The 26,287-nt window shown below is 38.7% G+C and overlaps 1 protein-coding gene across 1 annotated transcript in view; it reads right to left on the bottom strand.

Annotated features, from left to right (window-relative positions):
• PIK3C2G (phosphatidylinositol-4-phosphate 3-kinase catalytic subunit type 2 gamma) overlaps positions 1–26,287 on the bottom strand; it is a 205,741-nt gene that overhangs the window by 173,659 nt on the left and 5,795 nt on the right. Inside the window, exons 3-6 of the mRNA XM_086466907.1 lie at positions 22,468–22,625; positions 19,008–19,119; positions 12,100–12,202; positions 4,476–4,546 (exon numbers count right to left, since the gene is read on the bottom strand). Of these exons, the coding sequence (XP_086323033.1) occupies positions 4,476–4,546; positions 12,100–12,202; positions 19,008–19,119; positions 22,468–22,625 (444 nt within the window). The remainder of the gene's footprint in view (positions 1–4,475; positions 4,547–12,099; positions 12,203–19,007; positions 19,120–22,467; positions 22,626–26,287) is intronic.

Below are 26,287 nucleotides of genomic sequence, written 5' to 3' on the forward strand. Positions count from 1 at the left end.
TTACAGGTTTCCTTTCTAAAATGCTGTTTATCACCATGCTGCCTAAGCAAGCTGTGCCTAACTGCGTGGATCAGACTAGCCATTTTGTTATAGTTACTGGTACTTCAGTGTCAGAGATTACGGGCCAATGGACTGCAGTTCTTCTGATGCACTCATTGATTTACACTGTGTTTGGTTTTCAAGCTAGGAAAATCAGTGCGGGAAGCAATGTAGGGGCTGCCAGTTTTATTTGGTCACATTTGCCTGTGAGAGCATATCTGATTATTACAGAGGTAAGGTCCCAGTTCATTCTTTTTACTTCATCTCAAGCCAGTTCAAACAGTTGTTTTTCCTTCTCTGCTGGATCTAAGCAGATTGAGCATCTCAATCAATATGTTCCCTAAAACACAAATGTTTGTGTGCTACAATCAGAAATGTAACTACAGCACATGCAGACAATCCTGAGCATTATTATATTTAGCTAATCTAAATACTCACAGCTGTGAAGACACAGCAATATGGGAAAGTAATCTGCTGGCCTTCCTAAGTACCAGGCAGATTTGCATAGCCTGTGTTGAGCCCATTCTACCTCATCACCATTCCACTGCATCCATCTACTCCATTCCTATTACAGCCTCAGCTAGATGTAGAATTGAGGAATTATAACATGTTGCAAACAGGCATCCCAATGCAGGATAAGCACAAAGATGTTGTTGCATGCTACATTAGAAAGAGCTGTTGTGACTAAGTATGATATTATTGACTGGCCTACACACAAAAAAAAAACAAAAAACCTAGGGTGGCACTGCTTACAAGAATAAGGGCTTTTCTTCTCTGTATGGCTCATCTTATAATTTTGGTGGTGCATCAAATCTAAGTGCCTTCTCAACATAATTGTGCCAGTGCTTTCAGCTCAACCTAGCTGCTTCTGGCGGGGAAAAAGAATATGTGAACACTGCTAAAGAAGTTTTCTCCAGGGAGTGATTTTTTGATCCCTATGTTAAGGAGTGCATGAAGGCTTGTGTTCACAATACTTGAAGTAGCCACACCTAGATAGAACCACCTATGCATCCTGCATAGAACCAAGTGGGAACCTACTCCAGGCCCCCTATGGCTCCAAGATATGTAAGGTTTTTATTCATTAAAAGGGAGGGGTTCTGTTCAAAATGCCCAACGTAACATGAGGCAGTCCACCATGGCGGTATTTCCATACCATAACATGGAGGGTATGTAGTGCAAAACCTGGAGCAAGCTTTAAACACAACCCTGGAAGACTGCATATGTGCGAGGAGTCTACTGTGGTGCCGTCTCATGGACATGACCTCCAAGGAGCAGTCCCTGGAATGAACTAGGAAGTGGATGAGGACCAGATTAGGGAATATTTAAACTGGACATACATAAGTCCATGGGCCCTGATGGGATGCACCCATGAATTGTGAGGTTACTCTTGATAATCTTTGAACAAACATGGTGATTGGAAGAAGTGCCTGAAGATTAGAGGAAAGCAAATGTCACGCCCATCTTCAAGAAGGTCCCAGAGAACTACAGGGTGATCAGCCTCACCTTGAACCCTAGGAGGGTGATGGAGCAACTAATCCTGAGAACCATTTCCAGGCACATGAACTACAAGAAGGTCATAGAGAGCAGTCAGAATGGATTTGTCAAGGTAAAGCTGTGCTTGACCAACCTCACAACCTTCCACGACAAAATCATACGTTTTTAACAGTCGTTCATTAAAATCTCATAAGGAAGCTAATAAACTGTGGGCTGATTGAGCAGACAGTGAGGTGGATTGAAAACTGGCTGAATGGCAGAGAGTGGTGGTCAGTGGCACAAAGTCTAGTTGGAGGCTGGTAACTAGCGGTGTACCACAGGGGTCAGTCCTGGGTCCAGTACTGCTTAGTATCTTGCTTAACAATCTGGATGGCTGGGCAGAGCACAACCTCAGCAAGTTTGCTGAAGACACAAAACTGGGAAGAGTGGCTGATGCACCGAAGGGTTGTACTGCCATCCAGAGAGACCTTGACAGGCTGGAGAAATGGAATGACAGGAACCCCATGAAGTTCAGCAAAAACGAAGTGCAAAGTCCTGCACCTGGGGAGGAACAACCCCATGCACCAGTACATTCTGGGGACTGACTGTTTGGAAAGTAGCTTTGCAGAAAAGGACCTGACAGTCCTCGTGGACAGGAAGCTGAACGTGAACCAGTAATGTGTCCTTGCAGCAAAAAAGGCTAAAGGTGGCTAAAGGTATCCTGGGCTGCATTAGAATATTACCAGCAGGTTGAGGGAGGTGATCCTCCTCCTCTTACTTAGCACTGGTGAGGCCACACCTGGAGTACTGTGTCCAGTTCCAGGCTCCTCTGTACAAGAGAGACATGGATATACTGGAGAGAGTCCAATGAAGGGCCATGAAGGAACAGGAGCATCTCTCCTGTAGGGAAAGACTGAGAGCTGGGACTGTTTAGCCTAAGAAGAGAAAGCTCAGGGGGATCTTCCTGATGCATATAAACACCCAAAGAGAGGGTGCAAAGACAATGGAGCTAAGCTCTTTTCGGCGGTGCCAGGTGACAAGACAATGGGCACAGGAGGTATGTACCAAGAGTGACTGAGCACTGGCACAAGTTGCCCAGAGAGGCTGTGGAGTATCCCTCCCTGGAGGTATTCAGAAACCATCTGGACAGTCCCGGATAAGCTGGGCTGTGTCCAGATGTGACTTAATTAGGTCTTATACTCTCGTCTGTTTTGAATCTGCTGCTTTCACTTCATGCTCCCTTTATCCTGCATTGGAAGATACAGTAAATAATCCTTTCCTGCAGACATTGGACTCAATTTCACAGATATGTCATCTACAAAATACCTATCTTCTATTATCTCTTCATCAGGATGAAGAATATTGTTACTTATTTGTTTCTCATATAGAAGGCAATTTCATTCCTCTGAGCATCCTTGCTGCCCTTCTTTTCACTTTTTCAAGTTCTATTACATCATATTTGAAATGGGAGAAGCAAAACTGTCAGCTGTATTCAAGATAAATGAACATCCTACACTGACACTGTGGCATAATACCGTTATTTTGGTTTTCATTTCTTTCATAATAATTCCCAACATTTGTGTTATCTTTTTTTTTCAGCTGCTGTGCACCAAGCTGACATTAAGAACTATTTGTTATGACCCCAAGAACTTACTCATGGTGGTAAAAGTGAACTCGGAGCCTATGATCTCCTCTGTGAAATTAAGATCGTTTCCTCACATCTACATTTGTCTTCTTAAAATTTCATCTGCCACTTTATCATACACTCTACTCAGCATTGTAAAATCCTTCTGCAAATCATTACAGGCAGCTCCTGTGCACATTATGGACAACTTTTGTCACTTAGCTATTACTCCTTTTTTTATCAGATAAGCTAGAAATGCAATTGAGAGCACAGGGCCTGACCACAGATCTTTCTGGGTCATCACTGTTGGAAAATGTTTTCTCGCAGGCATCAACAATCCATGGAACAAGCAGGAAATAGTGATCAAATATAGTTCAAGCTTTTACTTTTTTCAGTCTTTACTGAACTTGCAGTTGAAGAAAGTACTTGTTGTCCTACAGTATCAGAGGAAGTTTTGCAGACCATAGCTGATTTGGAGCTCAACATCTTTTATCCCATATCCCCTCTGAAGACTCTGTTTGCAATGGAAAAGGCCACATGCTTTACACCACGAGAAACAGTCAATAAATAGCTTGTATATAAACTGTATGATTAGTTTGATCTCTTTATAGCAAGGACCAGAGTGGAAATTTGAGTCATGCTCCTAGGAAACCAGATGGGTCCTCAGTAAGCACCAGATATTCACCTTGAACAAGTCACTATCTCTCTGTTTTCCTCCATCTGCTAAATGACAGGTGTGGCATTTACCGTTCTTGGCAAAGTACTTTATAACACACTGATGAAAAACATTACAAAAAACTGTTAACAGCTCCTTTATCTAAGTGCATGAAACAGAACGTAATGAAAGCTGAGCCAGGAATCTATCTCATTTAGTGCTTGTCCATGGTAGGTTAGCTTTAGAGTCAGACGCATTTTAAGCGCCTTCAGCTAGCCTTCACTGAAAAAATAAAATAAAATAAAACATCACTTAACTGTGAAAACACAGGCATAATGAAAAGCAAGTCTATTATTTTTACAGTATTTACTCTTGAAAATTCTCTAAGAGCAATGTACACTTGAAAAATATGACTCCTCCTGTCTTGGGAATCTTTGGGACACACGAAAGCTCTAACGGAACCTTCAGTGATGTGAGGGAGGATGGGGAAAAATTACACAGATCTAGAAAGCATTATTGATTTTTGCTAAGCAATCAATAAGGTCTGAAAATGAGTCTAAAATGTTGACCCCATTTTCTTTCTCTTTGGTATTATTCCTGTCCCCAGTAGGTCTCAGAGTTGTCCTTTGGGGCCAGTTACGAACAATTACAAACAGAAATACTGTCAAATACCAGTGTTCTTACCGAGTCAGCCTCCAGGCACAAGTGTTTTCTAATAGCTGATTCACACTGAACCGTCTTTGGTCATCCTCATGCTGTGGAAGAGAAGCATATAGTGAGATATAGCATTCTGATAGTAAGAATGTATGTTGGAGAGATTTGCTTGATTTTTCCAAAGTGAGCATGTTCTTTTAGGAACTTTCAGAGTTTTCAGGATGTTTCAGTCTGATATTTTGTTTGGTGAATCTCTCTCACATTACACTGGGTTTCACTATATAGGAGGTCAAAGCAGACTGTCACAGTAGTTCCTTCTAGCTATGTATAGATTAAGAATACAGCCAAACCTCAGTAAAACCTGCCTCTGCTTTCTTATTACAGAAAGCCAACTTTTGGCAATAGAAATATACACTAATCATGAAGCAGAAATCAGTTTGCATCCACAACCTCTCTGCTGCTTCCTTCTCTAAGAGAACAGAATGGAGAACATTTGTACCATCCTTTGCAAACCATCTGAAGAGACTTCTCCCAATGAAGAGTCACAGAGGTGATCAAAGCACTGAAGAATCTTTTGTGTGAGGAGAAGCTGAGCTGGAACTGTTCAGTCTGAAGAAGTGAAAGCTCAGGGCGAATCTTATCAATGTGTATAAATATCTGATGTGAATTAATGAAGACAAGGGAGTCAGACTCTTTTCAGTAGTGCTCACTGACAGGACAAGAGGCAAAGGGCACAAATTAAAACACATGAAATTCCACCTTAACACAAGAAAAAAAAATATTGTGAAGGCAGCTAAACACAGGAAGAGGTTGCCCTGAAAGGTTGTGGGGTAGGTTTGAATATCTGCTGAGATATTAAAAACTTGACCTGACACAGTCCTGGGCAATCTGCTCCAGCTGACCCTGCTCAAGCAGGGGAATTGGACTAAATGATCCCATGAGGTCCCTTCCAGCCTAAACAATTCTGCGTTTTGCCCAAATTGAACAATTCTGCGGATCAGACCTGTTCTCATTCAGACATAGCCCTTTCTCCAGCTCCGTGGATTTGTTGCCTTTGATGTCTTAACTCCTCCCACCCCATGGTAGCTCAGCCTAAGCTAGGCATGTGCTGCCAGCTTGTAGGTATCACCGTGTCCTGAAAATCCTGCTCTTTTTATAACCCTGGGAGAGGTGGGGGGATGAAAGAGAAAAGAATTAAATAAGAAGACTGAAGCAGGAGAGCAGCACAGCACATAGGTGTCTAGTAGTGATGAGCTTCTGTTTCCCTAGTGGCTAGGACAACTGCCAGACACTATTTTTCTTAGTATCACTAGGAATGCAAATGATGGCTGGGATGGGCACAGCTTAGGCAACCAGGCTACAGTCTGTTTGTTTACATGTGTACTGATCTAAAATATGTGTTTGCTCAAAGGTGAAGCAGAGAACAGAAATTATATCTGGTCAAGGATACAGAAGAATCTGAAAGGTGACTCCATTTTAGGCTGGAATGAACTGATGAAACTTTGAAGATTTTTGTGAAGGGAAGACATAATGCTTTAACCTTAAGCAAAACATTTCAGTAAGAAAAAAACCAATAATCTGTTCATCTTTTACTGTTATAACTTTCATACAATAAACAAAACTTAAAGAAAAAAAATGAGAACAGTATAATCCAACAGTGATGAAATACGATTCATGATTTTTTTTTTCCCTCTTAAGCAGAACTCAAAAGAAAACTTGTATTTTCTAAAGACAAAAAAAAGTCTTTTACTTGTTTGGCTAAAAAAGCCTTCTCCTAATATTTTGAACGTTTCTGAATTTAAATATTGAAAGCTTTTCAGAATAAAGCGACTGCACTAGAAATTTTTTCTAGTTGACTGAAGTATAGTAATGGTCTAAAGCCAACATTCCTGAGCAACTTGTGTCTCTGCTATGGTTGGATTCAATTTAAATATGTTACTTGACATGTGAATTAATTCACACTAATTCTGCTTTGGATTGCTATATAGAGATTTAGCAATAGCACCGTTTAAGGAGCAGGATCTTGCTGAGCTAGATACGTTACAGATGTTCTGTAAAGAATTCCCATCTGGAGCGTTACTATCTCTTTTATCACATAGTGGCAGTAAGTGAAAGATGAATTCAACAAATGAAATGGAAGAGGGTGAAAGTAAGAAAAACATTCTCATGCATTAATCCCTGAATGTATGTGTCTTAGACCCAAGCACTAAGCTCCACTTTGTCTGGGCATTTGATCTTATACAAAGACCTGTGATCCTTACCTCAGTGTATTGATGTGAGAGCGTTAAATGTTATTACAGAGGAGAAGACAAGGTAAGTATTCGGGGGTTAGGGGATGCATTTGAGGTTAGATGGCCTTTTCTCAAATGACTTCAGAATCTGCCTCTGAACCCCACTGAGTTGCTCCTACAAAAATTACTACAAGACATACACATATAGCTTATCGATGCCAATTTCCTGAGTGCAGCACTAATTGTGCTACATATGGCTCTGACCCAGTAACTGCTGGTTTTGCTTACAGCTCATGTCTTCTGCCCATACCATACTCTGAGGGTTGGAGCATCTGACCTCTGACAGCTATCATGCTGCTTCAATGCATGCTAGAGGACTGGTATAACATCTCAAGCCTTGAGAACATTTTGTAGTGCTACCATAATCAGAAGCGTGCATTCCAGGAAGGAAAGAGCACCCAGCACCCTATAGTTGCTTGCTATAATATCATGATTTGAATTTGCTACTTCTAGACAGAGCAATTGTCAATCACATCCATGTTGACTCTCAGCAGATCATAGCCTTTTTTTAATTAAATGCATGTCACCCTACAGATGAGTAGTGTATGCGTTCTGCAAAACACACCCTGCATTTTTATAATGTCACTGCATGCTTAGCTGTCACACTGCCACCTCTGGAGACCTTATAAATAGCAGAGCACATCTAAACAGCAATCACAGGGACAAGGCTTGAGCTGCTTGAGCTACAGAACAAGATTGATAAACGACAAACTTCCTTTTTGATCTCATACACTGACAGGACTAGAGAGGACAGGGAGGGATGAACTTGGAAACAATGTGATGCAGGCTGAAGGAGGGAGCCCTGAAGCTTAGAGAGAAATTAGATATGTGTGCTTGATAGCAATCCAGAATCTTAAGGGGATCTGATGGACTTGGGCAAAAGGTGGGTGTTTGTGAATTATTTAGCACCTGAATACATATGGGTGATTATTATATAGAAGGGCTGTCAAGACATTCATACGTTTCTGTGACACTAGTTAAACTACAACCTTAGTGGAGATTTCTATAAAATAACATATTCCAAAACTCAAGATTCTGAAGGATCCTATAGATCCCAGGTCAAATTCTCCCCAAGAGTAAGCGCAGATTAACTCACAGAAATAAACAGTAGCTGCATATATGCATAACTGAGATAGCTGAAGAATCTTAGAAGTCTCAAAGTTTGTGCCTTTAAAAAAAAACCCAAACAAACAACCCACCCACACTATTTTCACATCTTTTTATACGAATTCTGAGGGAGGGAAATTTATTTTCCATAAACTGACTCTAAGTCTGTGACTTTCATATACATTCAACCAAAGCCACAAGTTTCAGAGAACAGCAACAAAATTCACTGTGAGCTCAGTGTAGACTACCTCAGATCCTTGAATTCAGTGTAGCTGGAGCAGGTTTCAGTAGACCCAAAGAGATCTACAGAGCTGGGTCCAGAGTGAAAGGAAACACTGCAGCTTTCAGTGTACCATAGCCTGTGTCTCCTCCGTTAGGTTTTGTTTGGTTCCGACAGACTTGCTGGTGCTCCTGCCTGCGAGCAGAACCTCTCCTTTCTAATACAAGTGGTCTGTCACAAGCATGCCCTGGAGCTGGAGGAAAACTCTGGTTCTATGACTTATTCCAGCTCACGAGCTGCTCATGTTCTCTGCTATTATTAGTAACCTGAAGTAACTTCATGGCCTGAAGCTTTCAGAGCCATGTCACTTACCATAACGGGGTGATCAATAATTCACTTGAAGATATCTTAAAATGTCACGCTTCCTGCTTAAACCCTATTGTAGGTTATTATAGTTCCACAAATTCTTTGAGACAATAAATATTTTCTAATGGCCTGAACACTGCTAATTTGTCTTCCAGGCTTGTTAATTAGAAAGATTATTTTTGTTTGTTTGTATTCATTCTACCTGGTAATTGCAACCATATCCAAAATGTGAAACAACAAGTGATGCTTGGTCTCTGCTCCTGGCCTCCACTGTGCATTGCAGTATATTAAACCTCATTTAGACCTGTCAAACTACAACAGAGTTGAAGGATACTTTGAGCATATTAGTAGAACACAAAGCATTTTACAGTAGCACAATTTCAAAGGACACTTAAACACATGAAAATGCTCACTTCTATTTGAGGTATTACACAATCCCTTTAAAAAGGCACAAACATTTAAATAATGGAACCCCCCCCCCACTTTCTTATCATGATGGACCACTGACTTTTCTCATCTGTGATGATGGTCAGCATGTTAACACAACTCATTATGTCTGGTAAAATATTAGCACTATTAACATTGGTATATATGAAAACAAAAATGTTTTTGAACTTTCAGGAAATATCGCATGATGGCTGCTTTAGTCTAAAAATCTCTTTTTGAAAGCAAGCAAGGCTCTTGTCAGAAAACAAGAAGTGTTCTTTGCTGCTTCTCCACTGCAAACATTCAATGCTTTCCCCAGATAATCAGTATGTGGGGACAATTCCAAAAAAACCAGGCCTCTTGGATGTAACATCTGGATAAAGGTTTCTGCTTCTATGCTGTTCCACTGTGAATTTCTTCCTAAATACCACCTAGTCACTAGGAATTTAACATTTCTGACCCACTACAACTTGAGGAGCTTGTGCTTAAGAGCTGCTTCTTAGAGACCATCTAGGTTACAATACAGAGAAGGACAGGTTGTAGTCAAAACAAATTTAGCAGTTGTTATTCAGTATTATTCTAACCCATGTACGCTGGGCCACCATTTGAAAAGAGGACTATTTGATTTCTACACATTCATTATCATTCCCGAGATTTCAATGTGTGGAGAAAAATCTGCAAGGTGCAGAATTCCCACTCCTGTCAACAGAAGCTCTTTGTCTGGCTAGATGGTGTAAAACTGAGCTTCAATATGTTTCTATATAATATAGATAACCTATATAACATGTATAAGCCTTATTTGGAAGTTTAGTAGGCATCTAGCATCCTGAAAGTTCAGGTCTTAAAAAGACTTTTGTTCGAGAGTGTTAAGGCTGATAAAACTCATGTCTCAAAAAACCAAAATCAAATTAAAGGTCACCCACTGGCTGAAAGAACTGTGACTCCATGTAAAGCCCCAGGACAAATTTCTTGCTTGTAACTGCTCAGTTCAAGACAATTTCATCTTTCTGAATACTTCATAACAGAATGCCAGTTTCCCACGAAAGGAGAGGAAGCAAGTATCCACCTTAAAAAATATGTTTTTCAGCTGAATTCACAAAAGAATTGTGAACATTTAGTTATTGGCCAAAGTTCATAAGCTGTCTGTTTTTTAAAAAAAAATAGTTGCACATTACTTATAAGTATCCACTTATATTGATTATTAAGCATAATAGCAAAATAATAGTAATTTGTATGTACAAACAGATATTTCAACTATGCATCCTGATTTCAACAGTGTTACGTAAGGCAAGCAAGAATCATGAAGGCAGTCTCCAGGTGGCATTGGTACAGTTTTGCTTCCTTAGCACAGAAAAAGGCTTTAAAGCTTCAGAAGAGTCTCCTGAACATATCATTAGGTTCCAAAGTAGATAACTTTCAAGATCTATAGTAACAGAGGATTTATATACAGCAAATATGTCATTTGCTCTCTATTTTAGTTTTCTGTTTAAAGACAGAATAACTTGTAGAGAATCGATCGTTGTCTCGGAAGTTCGAAGAGGAGACTGTCAGGAAGTTGTCTGAGGCTCCCTCTTCTCAGTATATGCATGTAAAAAGTACCTTTGCCACATGCTATATGCATATATACAGCAAAATGCATTCATATCAAACTTCTAATTCCTGTCACTGATTTCTCAGCCAGAAAATGTTGGAAATCTACAACTACCCAGCAAACGGGTCAATAACACGTCATTGCATTTAAAAGATAGAGATGCTGACCTAAAAAAGGTAAATAATTTTTCCACCATTACACATACTTATGTGCATCCATAATTATATCTAATCACCAACATGCCACTCCTCTCAAGTCCTTCTTTGGCAGCACTATACAGAAAAATGAAGTTTTCTACCTCCTAACAGAGGATGTCTTGTCACAGATGTAACACCAGAAAGGACTATGATGTCCATCTAATCTCTGTTTAATCCAGTCAATGAAAATCACAGGTGATCCCTGCCCTGATCTCAACTTGCAGTTAAATGACAACAAGGTACCACAGATATGTTCCCAAGACAAAACTCATTCCAATGGTCACTAGGTGTGTTCTTTTTGCTGCTGTGACATGGGGATGGGGTGAGAAAGGACACATGAGAAGGACACTTGCTCACCCCATTATTCAAACATCAACCATTTCCTCTAGACTGAGAGTAAGCAGTTGGCAATTCATTGATATGAATAATTTTTGAAGAAGTGACCTGGTGATGAAAGCTTCCATGTTTCCTGATTTACCTTCTTTTGGACGATGCTATACCAAGAAGAATCAATGGTTTTTAAAAAATGATTAAGTGAATAATATTGTCAGTGAAGAATGCAAATAATTTAAGCCAGGATTGTACATATCAGCACTAAATTATTCTGCTTTTATCTATAAACTGATTAAAGTGGTAAATGTGTGTGTGTATATATATATATATATATAAAATTGGTCTTATTATAGTCCTTTTTTTAATGCTCCACATAACATATCATATTGAACTTGATGTTTCACATGGTGACAAAGAGCAGAAATTAAAAGAAAGCCCCTACCCTTTTTTGTTAGAAATCTGCCACCTGACCCACATATTGACAGACTCAAGCTGATAGCATATCTATGCAAAGCAGGTAATTGGTACTGTCTGTGAACAGTCACACACTGCCAATGAATACTGCTCAGAACAAAGCTTTTGCTGTCCTGCAGACTTTGGGCAGACAACACTTCTGCATGTCTACAAATATGCACAAACACACACACAAGTATGCATCACACATCCATAACACACTAACTGTGATTCTGGTCTTTATCAGCCTACCCTGGTTTTCAGTGATGATGACAAGAATGTAGCTCTAATTCATTTTACACAGTACCGTGAGTGGGTTTTGTCCTTTCTTTTTTTTTTTTTTTTGGTTATGCCAATGAAAAATAAGAATTTCTTGACCACTTGAAATAAATAGCACTAAATTCTGACTAAATTATTTTTTTCTAAAAAGGTAACCTTTGGTCTTTTTCAGTTGTGTATTCTCTACAGTAACTCACTAGATATAAGCACAGGAGCAAAGCACAGACGTTTCCCGGTACATTTCAATGGGAGTTCAGCAATAACATATGCATTCTCAGGAAAGCAAATAATCTCTCTTTGATTATTACTGCAGGTTGCTACATAAACGGATTGGTGGAATTTTATTCCTTCAGGGATGCTGACAGAAAGAAGAGGAAAAACGACGACATACCGTTCGAGCCAAACTTTGCTTCAAATCACTAGTGGTGTGTAGTTGAAGCTGAATGCAGGTGGTTGCCTTGCGAAGGCTTTCATGGCTTCCCAAAGTATGATTACTGCAGTTAGGGGGGAAAAAAACCACAAACCAGAAACGGTTATCTCTGCTTGCCACTTCCTTCTTTTTTTCTTCTCTCCTTCTCCTAAAATCACCTGTGAACTAAATTTTAAGTGCTAAGCAGACTGAATAATATAAAACCTGTGCTTGGCACCCGCTTCCATGAAAACTGATTGGGTTTGATTCTGGCCTATTTTCTGGTGAAACAATTTAAGAATAATTGCTTAGTTGTATCTTTGACTTTTAAGTTCTGTAACAGAACAACAGAGAAAGAATATCCTAAACAACCTGCACATGCTCCCAAACCTTGAGATTATTAATGAATATTCTTCAAACCCAAATTAGTGCAATTTATACAAAGTATCTTGGGTATGAATGCACCATTGCAGGATGACTTGTAGTGTTTGATACCCAACTTGAAAACTAAAACATTAACTATAATTTTGAAAATCACATACATTAAGACAGATGGCCCTTGATTCTCAAAGAAATCAAAGTTCTCACCCTGCGCAGCTCACATACAGATGGTAAAAGAAGCTAAGAGTCGGTTTTCCTCCTTCTCAAATCACATGCCAGCTAAGTCAGACACAGAGCTCTACTCATTCAGCTGGAGTGGTTCCTACAAACTACTCTGAAGGTCAAGAATGCTCCAGCACTCCATGACAGTGGAATTTCTTACTCGCCTCTTCAGAGTATCTTCTAGTCCACATATATCACTCTTGGAACTTCTAAGTTATAATACAATCTTAGTTTATTACTCTTAAAATTACTTGGACCAAAAATAATTTGACTGTTTCCCTTCCGCTTTTTGTTTTTATCAGGTGGAATAATGCAAAATTTATTTCAGGGTTAAGGCAAACATCTTTTTACATTTAAAAAAAATCCTTTGGGATTAACTGGTAGGAAAAACAACACTGATTTTTGCAAAGGTAAAGTCATCACCAAAACAAGTTAATATGCATCAACAGTTACAACTCTAGCATGTGTTCAGTTAGATTCATGTTGCTTTTTCCAATCCCCCAGCCACACAAGCGCGAAAAGGGATATTCCGTATTTATACAGATTTACAGCACCGTAAGTTGTTTCAGAACTCCCTGGGACATAAAGGAAAGATTTTTCTTTTCTGGTTTTTGAAGTGCTATGGAAAACTCAGAATTCAGGTGTAAACTGTGTTTCTTTCTACCTAAAAGGGCTTTTGATGGAATGTCTGAATAAAACTGGCTGGTTTTAGTTCCAAAAAGTCACTCACCCTATGAATAAATCATGGAAAGCGTGACTTAGGGGAGAGACTCATATCTCACATGGCAGCAGAGGTCCCCAGAACAAAGGAATGGTTAAACTTAAATAAATGTGCTGTACATAACTGCTATTCAGCACAATTACAGGTAATTCATATATCTTGTAAATGTGCTGCACCTACACTACACTGTAGTTCGGTAAAATGCATACTCTCCATTAGAGGTCACAAAAGACATAGGATTTTTAATTTTTTTTTCTTTAAACAAATAAATTAAAGGTCACAAAAAGAGGACAAATCCACTTCCATCTGACATAACAAATATCTAAAACAAGGTCCTCTGACAGCACTTCCATACGTTTGCAAAATTCCGTCATTTTAAGAGCATAAATTACAGATGTAAGAGTGAGAGAAGCTAACAGCAACACAGCAAAATACCTGTTCTGATGGAAAGCATACCACTGTTATGCCTGAACCCTTCTCAAATCCCTTTACAAGCAGAAGTCCAAGCGACCGATTCCCAGTTCCAGGGACTGTACCAATGCATAGATTCTCTTCTGCTGCTCCTCAGCTCATATCTGTGTTGTGCCTACCCGTAGCCTTCTGGAAACTTATTCCTCTTGTCATTTCACCTAACCATGTCTGCCTCATGACTCTAATGATGAACTCCTCCATGAGCCTTGCATCCTTTAGAACTGCCTCACAGCTGTTTTTTACCTTTTACCCTGCCATTATTCCTGCTCTTTCCATTCTGCCTTACCTTCAACCTTAGGACACGCATAGTAACAAGAAAATTACAAAAAACCACACCTGTGAGTCCTGTCTCTTTTTCCTGATTCCTTCAGTATACAGATTCCTATTGCAACACTAGCATGACACGAAGCCAGTGACAGAAACTGGTATAACTATACCAATACAGAGGAGCGTTCTGCTAGTGTAAATTGGTATAGATATACCCTCCTCTGTAGTTACAATTTAGCACCACAGATGCATAAAAATTATCTTTTGCCAGTGTAATTATTCTATGTCACCATGCTTCCAGGCAAAACAAGCTACACCAACAGAAGCTGAACTTTGTAGTTACAACTACATTTATAGTAGTGGTTTGTGTTAGCTCTGCTGAGTCAGGCAGATACTATACATCATCAAATCCTTTATTGACATAGCAATGTTGCCTGAAACATTGCAGTCAGAAGTACTGGCCATACAGTTGACTTCATGGATGGATTTTAATTGCATAAATACAAAGAGAAAAGTTTTGACAGGTATTGTGAGACAAGAGACTAGACAAAATGGATTAATGCCTCAACAAAATAAGTGGAAACCTGAAATGAAAAGTGAACTACGAGAAACAGAGGTTTAGATTTGCAAAGATTGACAGACTATCATTTATGCTGTGACACGCTATGCAGATCTACTACTACACCCGTATTATTAAGACAAAAGTAATACAGCCCATGTTGGAAGACAGCATGGTTATTACTAACTGGTTTACAGTGCTCTGAGCTCTGTAAAGGAAACACAAATAAAAATGCTGCAATGTTATTAACTCAACAGTTTTTCCTTCTATTTTTAGCTGGAATTACTACATGGAGAATATAGCTTTGTGAGAGTGCCATGACAAAATACATAAAGTGAAAGGCAGTCTCTGTCTTTAAGAGACATAATAATGAACTGGTCAAAGTAAAGTGACTTGCCTGTGGTCTCACAACATATCTGAAGCAGAGAAAGGGAAAATCCCTCAGTCTCTTGAGACTCCCCCACCACTAGATGATTTTGCTTCCCCACAGCAAGGTTCTCTGATCTGCTATAAGCTCCGAATCCTAATATAGTTCAATCAGACCTTTTTTATTTTTTTTAAAAAGGACTCAGCTGAGCAGCATCTTTGAATGAGAAACTTAATCTGCAGTGACAAGAGAAAATGAAGTTTATTTTTCACAAAGAACATATTCATCCAAAAGGTACTTGCTTCTTATGATCCCAATCTGCATGAATATAACTCTGCCCAGTGCATAATTAATAGCTTAAACATCACTTTGAGTGAAAACCAATTCTTATTTAGGTCTCAATTCTCAGAGAATAGAATTAGTAAGGCAAAAAAATGTCATCAATAAGGTCACAGGCAAGCATGTGAGCAGAAATGATAAGCATTTAGACTTTTCTATTCCATACTCCTGCTCTCTATGTTGGCTAAACTGTAAAGCAGTAAAGTGACTGTGCAAATTACACTACGGTAGAGTGTGGATGGAATTAAAAATACATATGAAAAGATTGTTTAAAAAATCCAATGTGTAAAAAAAAAAAAAGACATGTTTAGAAATAAAGCTTATAAATATCCATGGACTACATTCTTTTGCTGGGTCTGCACTACTGCAACCTATTGCTAGCAGACAGATCAAAAAAAAAAAAAAGTTTAAGAATTTTTAAAAAGAGCACCCCATATTCTTATACACACTCATGTAGTTCATTTTATTAGGCATTTCAGGATGCCCTGAGTTTGTGGCCTGTAGTTCTAAAGGCAAAAGAGTCTAAATGGAGGACTGATTCATTGCTGTCACATGAGAAGGGTTGGGTTTGGCTTGCTGCTGGCATTAAGAGCTAGGAGTTATTTGACACAAGCTGCTTAACCCCAATTTAATTTATTTTTATATAACATCTTTCAAGGGCACCATAATATTATTTTTAGGGGCATCCATTCCAAATCTAAGGACAGATAGAAAGCTGTGAGAGCAAGATTTAAAGGTAGATGTAGAAGGTTTGGATGACAGGATGATAAAGCGAAGAATTTTTAGAAACAGCAGATGGCCCTCCAAGAAATAAAAGATGATCATGAACAGGAGAAGTGTAAGGGTGTGGAGAGCACACCCACAGCTGGGAAACCCAGAGAAGGAGGGTCTATATATACCTATGAAAATCAGAAACTACCATGAATAGTGGTGAAAATTGATGACACAAACATGGGTTTTACTTCTCCCTTCTTTCAAGGAGTCTCTGACTTTCAGAGAGGTTTTTGTCTCCAGATGCACTGATACTGAACATCTAAAAAAGGAACTGCAGCATATCAACTGGGGAAGTGACTAACATACACCTCAGAGTGATAGAAGGGGCAGGGACAAGGTGGCAGTGAATCCTGATAGCTTCTACAAGCACTGTAAGAAAAATGCGAGGGAAAAGGAAACAGGAAGAAAACGAAAGCTTGCAGGTTGAGGCAAGGCCAGGATTTCTGATGAGTAAACAAAATGAACTTTAAGACTAGAAAACAAATGAGATTCCAAATCAGAATTTCACAGATGGCTCCATTAGTTATGGACTGACCTGCAGCCTATACACAGCCTTTGGATTTTTAAAAAATTTGGATATTTGAAATTTGATATTCTACTTGTGAGTCTGATAGGATATCTCCATAGGAAGGGAATAATGGATGATGAAGCCTTCTGGTGCCGGGTGTAATGGTCATTAGCCCACAAGTATTTTTTTTCCCCATCTCATTCAAAGCTGAAAGGATTCCAGAAATCATCAAGTCTTTCAGGTGCTTCTGCAGGAGGCAGGGAGAAGTGCTCATTAATACAGTCCAATATAATAGTAAATTAAAGCCTTTGACAGATCTTCACAAAGTTGTCTGGTTCACTAAACCACTCTGGTCTGAGAACAATTCATCATCATTACTGATTTGTATTCACTTCAGTTTTTTCTGGATTACAATAAAGTAGGAGCAGAAGAGCATTTATTGCCTTTGCTGTCTTATAATTTAGGGAACTTCTGCTGGAATTCATACCTAAACAATTTCCAAATAATCTTCTGGGGAAAAATTTTGCACTCAAATCACTCTGTTAGCAACATCTGGAGGAAAGCAATTTGCACTAAAACATAGCCCAAACATAGGTAAAATTTCACCCTGAGGCAACTCCGCAGGCTGTGTTAAGCTACCCAAGGGATCATTATGGTCTGGGGTTTCAAATTTCAGATACAGGACTCTGACGAGGAGGCAGAAGAAAGGGAGCTGGAAGTACGGCATAGTGCAGAATTACAAGCTGCTGAGGCCAGAAGTGCAGCTCAGTGCTTTCTGCATGACAGCGAAGGAGCAAAGCAAAAAAGCTGAGAACATTATTGACCTTGTTTCACTGCTAATGAGACGTGCAGAGATTCTGCAAGTGCAGGAATTTAAACAGTCCACTATTGATGCGTTCTTCTCAACAGTGAAAATAAAACTGTTTAGAACATACTGTACACTGTACCGAAACGCACTGAGCTCACCCTCAATACAATGACTCGTTATTTCCATTTTCTTTAGCAATTAGTTTGAAATGAGAAGATGGTCTTGAAAATAAAAAAAAAGCTCTGGCCTCCTTACGTAATTAACAGATCTATGTATAACCTGATTCTCTGTTCAGCAGTTCTAGTGTTGTAAGGCTTTGCACAGCGCTCTGCTGTACCAGCTCCTGCTTTACGGAGATTTGAACAAGTGAAAAGTTGGCTTAGAGATGTTGAAGTCTCCATCTTTAGTTGCAAAGCATAATTCACCATAAATTTCTGAACATTTGACCTGTGTAAGAGTAAAAGCATCCAATTTGAATGTAGAACAAAGCTAATTTACACAGTGGGACACTTGCTCTCACAACTACATTAGTTTCATTAATCAAGCTGACTTGCTCTGGGCTAGATCAGGTAATCTTTCCATGACACAGCAAATACTACTTCTTCTAAGAATTTCCCTTTTAGTTACAGATGTGTACAATTTTATCCAACACTTTTTACGTCTCTAACAGATGAGCTGTGACTCCTGCAGTGCCAGTTTAACGTTTCTGCAGAGAACTGCCAACTTCTCCCCTTCTGCTGAAAGTCATCGTCCCTACAGCACAGCTGACAAGAGCCTGCACTTTAGCCGTTTCAACACAAACTCTGCTCACTTTTGCTGACAGATGAATTTAAGCTGCCAGAGGGCAAGAAACAACTAGCTGAGTCCAGTAGTGCTTTCAACGACCACAAGAGCTTACTTGAACGAATGCAAATCAGAGCACTTCCTTACTTGTAGACTACATACACTCAGAAAGACCTGTTTGTATGTATAATGTGTTTTTCTTCAACTTGCAGTCAGCGCCAAGGTGTTGACTTCATTTGCTTTACTACTGTTGCAACTGGATATGAAGAAAAATCACCTGCTATGCAGCTGTATAATAGTTTCTCCTCTCTGGCGATTTCCCCCTTGGAGGATATGCGTACCATCTCATGCTTATAACACTCCTATGAGATACTGGAAGTAGCAGCATCCTTGTATTACGGATAAGAAAGAACAGAAGGGCAATGGAGTGAAACAAATAATTCAAGGCTGCACAAAGCTTATATAAAGGAGCCAGGATTCGAATCCTTGCACTAGAGCACACTATCATCTCTGTAGAACATAAGTACCATGTGTTTTGGGAGTTTCAGAAACTATACGTTAAGTGTTTGGAATATAATACTCTAACTCTCCCTATGGTTGTATTTACATAACACGTAAGCAGAGTACATTAAATGCACAGCTTACATTACACAATATATACTCAATACTATCTCTTAATGAGATACTCACTTTTGTAAGAATTCATCAGACCCACAAACACTTAGAAGGCACTCCGTCTGGACTGGGTATTGATTTGTGCAACGGAGGAGCTCAACAATTAAGTCATGAGTGATACAGCCAGCTGTAAATAAAGATAGCAAGAAAAATTAATAGTAGCTTGCTAAAGAATTCTGGGCTAGATACTTGAGCAAAGAAAATAAGAATTTCGTTCTAATTCCTAGCTACTGCTGAAGACTAGCTCCATCAAGAGGAATTAGATAAAGCCACATCTGATTTTTTTTTTTTTCAATTTTGCTTCAAATACTCTACAAGTAGTCATGGAATCTATATCCATTTAGAGGAAATCAGTAGTTTGTCAGGTAGCTGGAATGAAGAGCTGAGCAACTTTCCCAAGCAGAAAGGAAGAGATAAATGTTTTTTTGTTGTGGGTTTTTTTTCATTTTCCTGATGAGTATCTTGGTACATTTCCCATGTACCGAACACGGCCCGATGCAGAAGCTGACTCTGTTGCCACTCATGACACAAGACAGCTCCAGAATTTTACTTGCTTTTGTTTCTGCTGTGCAAACCTTTTTAACCACACACCACTGTAAGAAGTAAATTAAGGCTCATATGCATTTTATATGTAAGTAATACATTATGTTAATAATTAATATTACGTATAGTTACATTATAATAGCATATAAATATATGTAATATATTATTATATAAAATACATATAAATTAAGACCTATGTCAGTTTGTACAATCGGGTGTTCAGAAATATTCTAGCATTTTGAGAATTTTCTCCAGCACTGCTTCAGCTTTTAAAGCCATTTTCCAGCCCTGACAATATACTTCCTCTCTGCCCATTCTAGAACTGATCAAAAATGGAAAAGAATAGCCAAATAATCTGGCAGTCAAATTGCAAAAATGTCTGATACATTTGGTCTTCACAGGCACTCAGAACACACTGCACCACTGATGCTGTAAGTCCGAGATACCTCTCTCAAGCAGAAAAAAGATCTGACTCTTCAGTAAAAAATCTTCATATAACGTACCGAGGTGGTTTTACAATGCAAAATAAAGTGTGGACTTCCTCCATAATTCTCAGGCAATCTCATTGTCTTTAGCTGAGAATAGAAAAGCCAAAGCAGATTTTCCTTTCAGCTTTGCATTCATGGTGTTTCTTTATTGCTTCAAAGCGAGTGGCCGCAAGAGCTCTTACTAGAAGCTTAAAGTGAACTTTTTTATATAAAAATGGATACTCTACCTACATTTAAACACAAATCCCCAGAAACTAAACACGCAACCCAGATTTGTGCGTTGACTAATTAATTCACACTGGTCTAGGATCAGACAACTGGTTCAAACCGAGCCTAACCAACCAGTTTCATTGGATTTAATGGTGTTCTGAATTACCCAGTTGACCACAGCAGACATTCGTACTGGCAAATATGGTTCTGTTACTATGCCACTATTTTAGAACAAACTCAGAAATGCAAAATTGTTTTTGCAGGGAAGTTTAAGGGAAAGCGATACTGCAAAAAACTTCAGAGAATAGCTGACATTTCTAGGAGAGGGGGCTGTGACAAAAGAAAAGCTGAAATAAAATAGAGTTGGTTACCACAGCTAGCTTGTTTTTTGCTTCAGTTTGGTTGTCCCCAGGGAAAAAAAAAAAACAAAACAAAATCTCAATGGATTCAAAAGTTCCATCTGAACATTTTAATTTACTATGAAAAGCAATTTTTTCTTTTGCTCAGAAAGTCACTTCAATTAAACATTTTCTACCAGTTTTACTAGTTTTAAGCATCTAGCCCTTTCACAACTCGCTGTTCCAAGCAGTGTCTCATAGCTGGTTTGACATGTAAACTGCAGTGCCTGTTTGCTAATTTTATACACACCAGAAAAAGAAGAACAGCACTGAATCTTGAACTAAAATTGTAACATGCACTTGTTTCAGGTCACACATGGGAAAAAATCTTGCTGGTATTGTTCATTTGCACTCCTTAGACCCATTTTCCTTTCCTTGCTCTGCCAAATGTTTTTGCATGACTGAACAACTCTTTATATTAGACAAGGCAAAAAAGCGTACTTCCTCCCTCCACTTTATCTTATTGTTTACTTAGTCTGTAAGCAAGTTTAGAATAGGGACTGTTTCTTATATCCCCTTCAGTTTCAGCTGTGCCTTCTAAAGCATTTTTGTAAATAAAGTTAAGCTGACTGATAATCGAACAATCTATAGGGTAAATGATGCTACATGACAAAACCTTTGCCAGCAGTTAAGACTTTTGCATTACAGAGAACTTCAGTGTAGATCTCTTGCCTAGCTGACAGAACTGCTGGAAATAGTATCTTCTGGTCCAAGCGTCCCAAGATCTTCAGCCCTTTGTTTCATGGCATCCACAAAACATTGGTTCGAGATGATACAACCTACTACATTTCCAGGCTTTCCAATAACTACATAGATGCTCCCAAATTAAGCAACCAACCTTGTATGAATAAATGTTTAAGTCTTGGCTACCTTATTTATGAAGATTTTTTTTTAATATATGTTGACTGACATTCTGCAGAGCTTTGGATTTTCAGCTTTCAACCCATCAAACGAACTACTACTCAGCCTGTTACAGCCACATAATTCTTTGACAACTCAAGAAATATTCATTTTTTAAAAAAAAGACTATCACTTAATGAAGCAGCACAGGGGGAAGAAAATCTAATTTATTTCATTTTTGCATATGTGGCTTAAGAAGTAAAAATTACCAGAGCTAGAATCAAAGATTCTCCCATTCACCACAGATAGAAGATGCACAGGAGTGGTGGTAGCTTCCCACAGGCACTAGTGACAGAATAATTTAGGTTGGAAAGGACTTCAGTAGGTCCATCCAGTCCAACCTCCTCCCCAAAGGAAGGTCAACACTGAATTCAGACCAGCTTGTTCAGGATTTTATCCTGTAAGACCTTAAAAACCTCTAAGAACGGAGACTCTGTAACCTCCGTGCACAAACTTACAGTTCTTAATTATTCTCCTTTTCCCCTGGCTAGAATTTCTCCCTTTATTTTATGACCAACATGTACTTTCCCTGACCTGTACATAACCTTGGGTGCAGAGTATCTTAGTGACTGCAGACTCTTAAGTCTTGGATTCAGAAACAGAATCAAGGCTGTGAAAAGTTCCACAACTATATGGGGACTACCCCTACACATACTTAAATTCCTTCTGGATCGAAGTCTGAGTGATAGCCCGTTTAAGACTACCAGAATTCGTCCCAATTATGATTAAAGAAAGTAGAGATCTACACATTAGCAAAGTTTGATATTTAATGTGATTTTAATTTTACAGCAAATATACCGAACATGTTTGACAAAGTATGCACTCAAGACTCATATAAGGCACGCTCTCCAATTATCTTTCCAGAAAACAAATGCATTTTGTTATCATCTCCATGGAACTGAATTGTGGCAGGATATGGACACCTCAATCACTTACCATGCTGCGTAAGAAGCAGAGGATATGGTGAAGAATCTGTCCAAACACTGATTTTGAATTTTGATTCATCGAGGACCTGGTCTGGGAACCTTGTTGCGACACTCCAGATTTTCCCAGTATTTGTCTTCAAGTCAGAAGCAGGATAGGCATTTCTTATCCTGAAAAGAACATGTGATGAAACTATGTCTACATAGGTATACATTTCAGCTCTCTTATAAGAGCAAAACAAAAATTCTATGAGATAGCTATAAAAATAGTACATAGAGAGCCGTTAGGAATAACATTTTGTGCAGAGAGGAAAATGGTAGCAATTCAAACTTGGTTTCCATACACTAGCAAGATTACTACATATCAGACGGCGTACATATAACTACATCTTTTACTTAACAGGAAAACCATCAGTAAAATCTTCATGAACTTCACAGAATTACTGCTGAGCTTGACCTCAATGAAGCCGAAAGGAGTTTAAACACAGACTTCAGTGTACACTGAGCATAGCAGAAAGGAGGGTGCCCAAATATGTGCTTAAATAACAGTTTTAACTTAAAACTAACCAAGAGCACGTGCACAGACAGCTGCGACTAGGACAGCTGGTCAAAATGAATACAGGATCATGCTTTCTATCCAAAATCTTAAGAAGCCCCTATATTCACAGTGCCCTAGAATCCAATCTGAAATCCTCATCACTAAAACCCTGGATATTTATGTAAATGCCTGTAGAGAGCAGTAACTGTTACAGTCATTGAGGTCCTCTGATATAGCATTACCTATAAAATATATTGCCTTTCCTCCTTCCAATTACCGAAGACTTGCAGAAACTATTTCCTCCTAAAGTACTACTTCCTAATGAACACTGGTCACAGGTATTATGTCTGTCATCTGAGATTAAACTTGCGTTTTAAGCAAATACACCTTGCAGCTGCAGGTAAGGGTACATATTGTATCAGCTGAAGCTTTACATTTCATTAATTGGCCTGAATATTTCAGTAGCTAAACTCAAACACCCTGTACTAAGCATAATGTATTATATTTTGTTTGTTAGTTCAAGAAGCATGTTGTAGCTTCTGAGTTGGCACTGTTTTATACAGTCTGATTTTTGAGCCATAGCTCTCTTGCACAAAATTCTTCATCACTGTGTTACCTCCTGCCAAAGGGCTGCTGCCCAAAATCTTGAAACCAGCATGAACTACTCTTTTATGTCATGTATTTCTATAGCATGAGAAGGAAAAAAAGCCTAGGCTTCCAAAATTAATAATCCAATGAAGCAGCTCATTTCTTGTAAAAGCTAGGGGGCATGATGCTTCAGTGGGGTAGGAGGAAATGAGGCTTAACAATACCTCTAATACAAGATAGTTTTATACTCATGGTAAAAAATGAATATGCTACAGAGGCTGCTTTGGTGACCTATGTAGTTGATGTCAGTCTATTTTCTTTGAGAAGAAGGTACACATAAAGCTTTGCCCTAGCATTAAATTCACTCTTGTAAGCTGTTTCTGTAAGAAGGTCAAGGACTGAGTAAGACTGGAAACTCCACTACCCTTTCTCCAGCATCAAGTTAATGGGCTATGTACACACAGAGGCATGAAACACCCCCTAGAACTTACTGGTAGTCATTTCAAAACCAAGCAAACCTCATCTCCTTACCTAACACCCCCCCCCCCATTATCTATATTTTAGGATAATGTGTCAACAGGAATTTGCTTTTTATGCTTTTCAGATAAAATGCATTCAGTTCCAGAAAGTGTTACTCATTTATGGCCATCTATTATTTTTTTAAAGAGATTAAAGGGTTTCTGGCCTGAGCAGGTGGACAAAACACGCCCAGCGCAAAATTTTGAAAGGTTAAGTCTTCCAAGTCATAACTAGAAGTACTACAGAAATATTACATGCAGAAAATCTTGTGCTACTTGCTTTCTGTGCTGCAACAACTCAGAGTATTCAGACAGTACTTAACAGGTGTTTACTATTTCACAGCATTTCATAATGCTATGTATTTCGCTGCTGTGCAGAGCACATCCCTGAAGTTAGGAGGAGAAGAAGGAACTCTGTACTTTGCAGCACTGAGCTCTGAGACTATCGGCTTGGCATCTTCTGGTATCAAACTCGCTTTAGGACATATTCTATAGCCACCCATGGATGAACGTTCGCTATAGCTGTAATGCCCATAATTGTAGAAGTAACCTGATAAAGGAATTTTGAAAACTGCTTTACAGTTGTGTACAATGAAATGTTTCAATTTTAGATTGCTACCTGTACAAACATGACCTAGAGAAAAACACAATGGGTTTCTATTTGAGTTATATGCTGGAGATGTAAGTCTGCATGACACAGTTTGAACTATGCATCTTGTCTCTGATGTATTGTAACACTGCCAGTTATTGAGATTCTTTGCGGACTGGAAGGATGCTCATTCGGCAGGACTGAATATATTAGTTATTTGCAACTTCATGACATTTTTTCGTCTTTTGTTTGCTGTGACATTTTGTCCTAAGAAAGTTTTCCCATTTATTTGATAGATGAAAAGCAAAGGTTGTTCTTATCTTCTTTTGAAGAGTATTTGCTAGTGAGACACACTAAAGAAGTTACTGTAAAACAGGAATCCCTTAATTTTATTCATCTTTTTAGCCCTGTAAACAAACTCATTTATTCATTAAAAAAAAAGAAAGATTTTCCTATAATTACAGTACAAAGTTAAATGCAGAATGTTTGGACATTAAAAAAATCTGAATATCCGAGAGGAAAGCATGTAATGTGGAATGGTCCTTCATGCATCTGACATTACTAGAATTGGGTTGGGATTCAGACTGATGAACTGTGGAAAAAAAGAAAACCGAGACGTATGTGAATGAGTATCTTTTGAAGCTGACCATCCACTCCATATGAATATATAATATATTCACTGTTAATTTCAGGGCAACATCAAACTGGATTTTTTTTTTCTTTTAAGAGAAGGAGACTTGGCTGACCTTGAATACAGTCAATTCATTAAAGTCTAATTAAAAAAAAAAAGCAGCATTCCATTTTCCAACTACTTTTCTGACGGGAAAAGCATGCATTTGTGCTAATGACTTGATAGTGTGATCAGCGAATATCCAGGAAGGAAGATTAATGTGCACAGATGGTCTAAAAACTTGTATTTCTTAGTGCTCTTGGTTTCCAACACAATCTCTTTTTCTGAAGTAGATTTAGAAAGTGAAAAAAAAAAGTTCTATCCCATTAAGCCTCGCTATTAACTGTAACGGTAAACAATAATTAAAGGAGTTTTTGTCACTTGCTAAGTCTCACTTTTCATCATGACAGTATGTAGTAATTCTGTTCTCAGTCAGTCAGTTCCTCCAATTCTTCTTTCCTTCTCTGAGCTACACAGGCACTATTGTTGAAGACAATGGCAGAAAATGGATCTTAAGTTTCACACACTACAAACGATCAACACTGAAGAGTTAAATGTAGTTATCACTGATAAAGGGGACGCTAAGGAAGAAAATATTATTGGAGTTAACATTCCTTTGTGGTTTTTAATCTTTAAACCAAAATCAGGAGTGTTTCCGTATTTAAGTAGATACTGGAATTATAGCACTGCTCCAGAATGCAGGGTGTGGTGGGTTGACCTTGGCTGGACACCAGGTGGTCACCAAGCCACTCTATCACTCCCTCCCTCAGCAGAACAGCACAGAGAGAAAATAAGATTAAAAAAAACCCACCTTGTGGGTCAAAATAAAGGCAGTTTAATAAAGCAAAAGCAAAGGCTGTACACAGAAGTAAAATAAAAGATTTATTCTCTACTTCCCATCAGCAGGTGATGTCCAGCTGCTTCCTGATA

This window comes from Leptosomus discolor, chromosome 1 (genome assembly GCF_034619465.1).
Source record: "Leptosomus discolor isolate bLepDis1 chromosome 1, bLepDis1.hap2, whole genome shotgun sequence".
Lineage (NCBI taxonomy): Eukaryota > Metazoa > Chordata > Aves > Leptosomiformes > Leptosomidae > Leptosomus > Leptosomus discolor.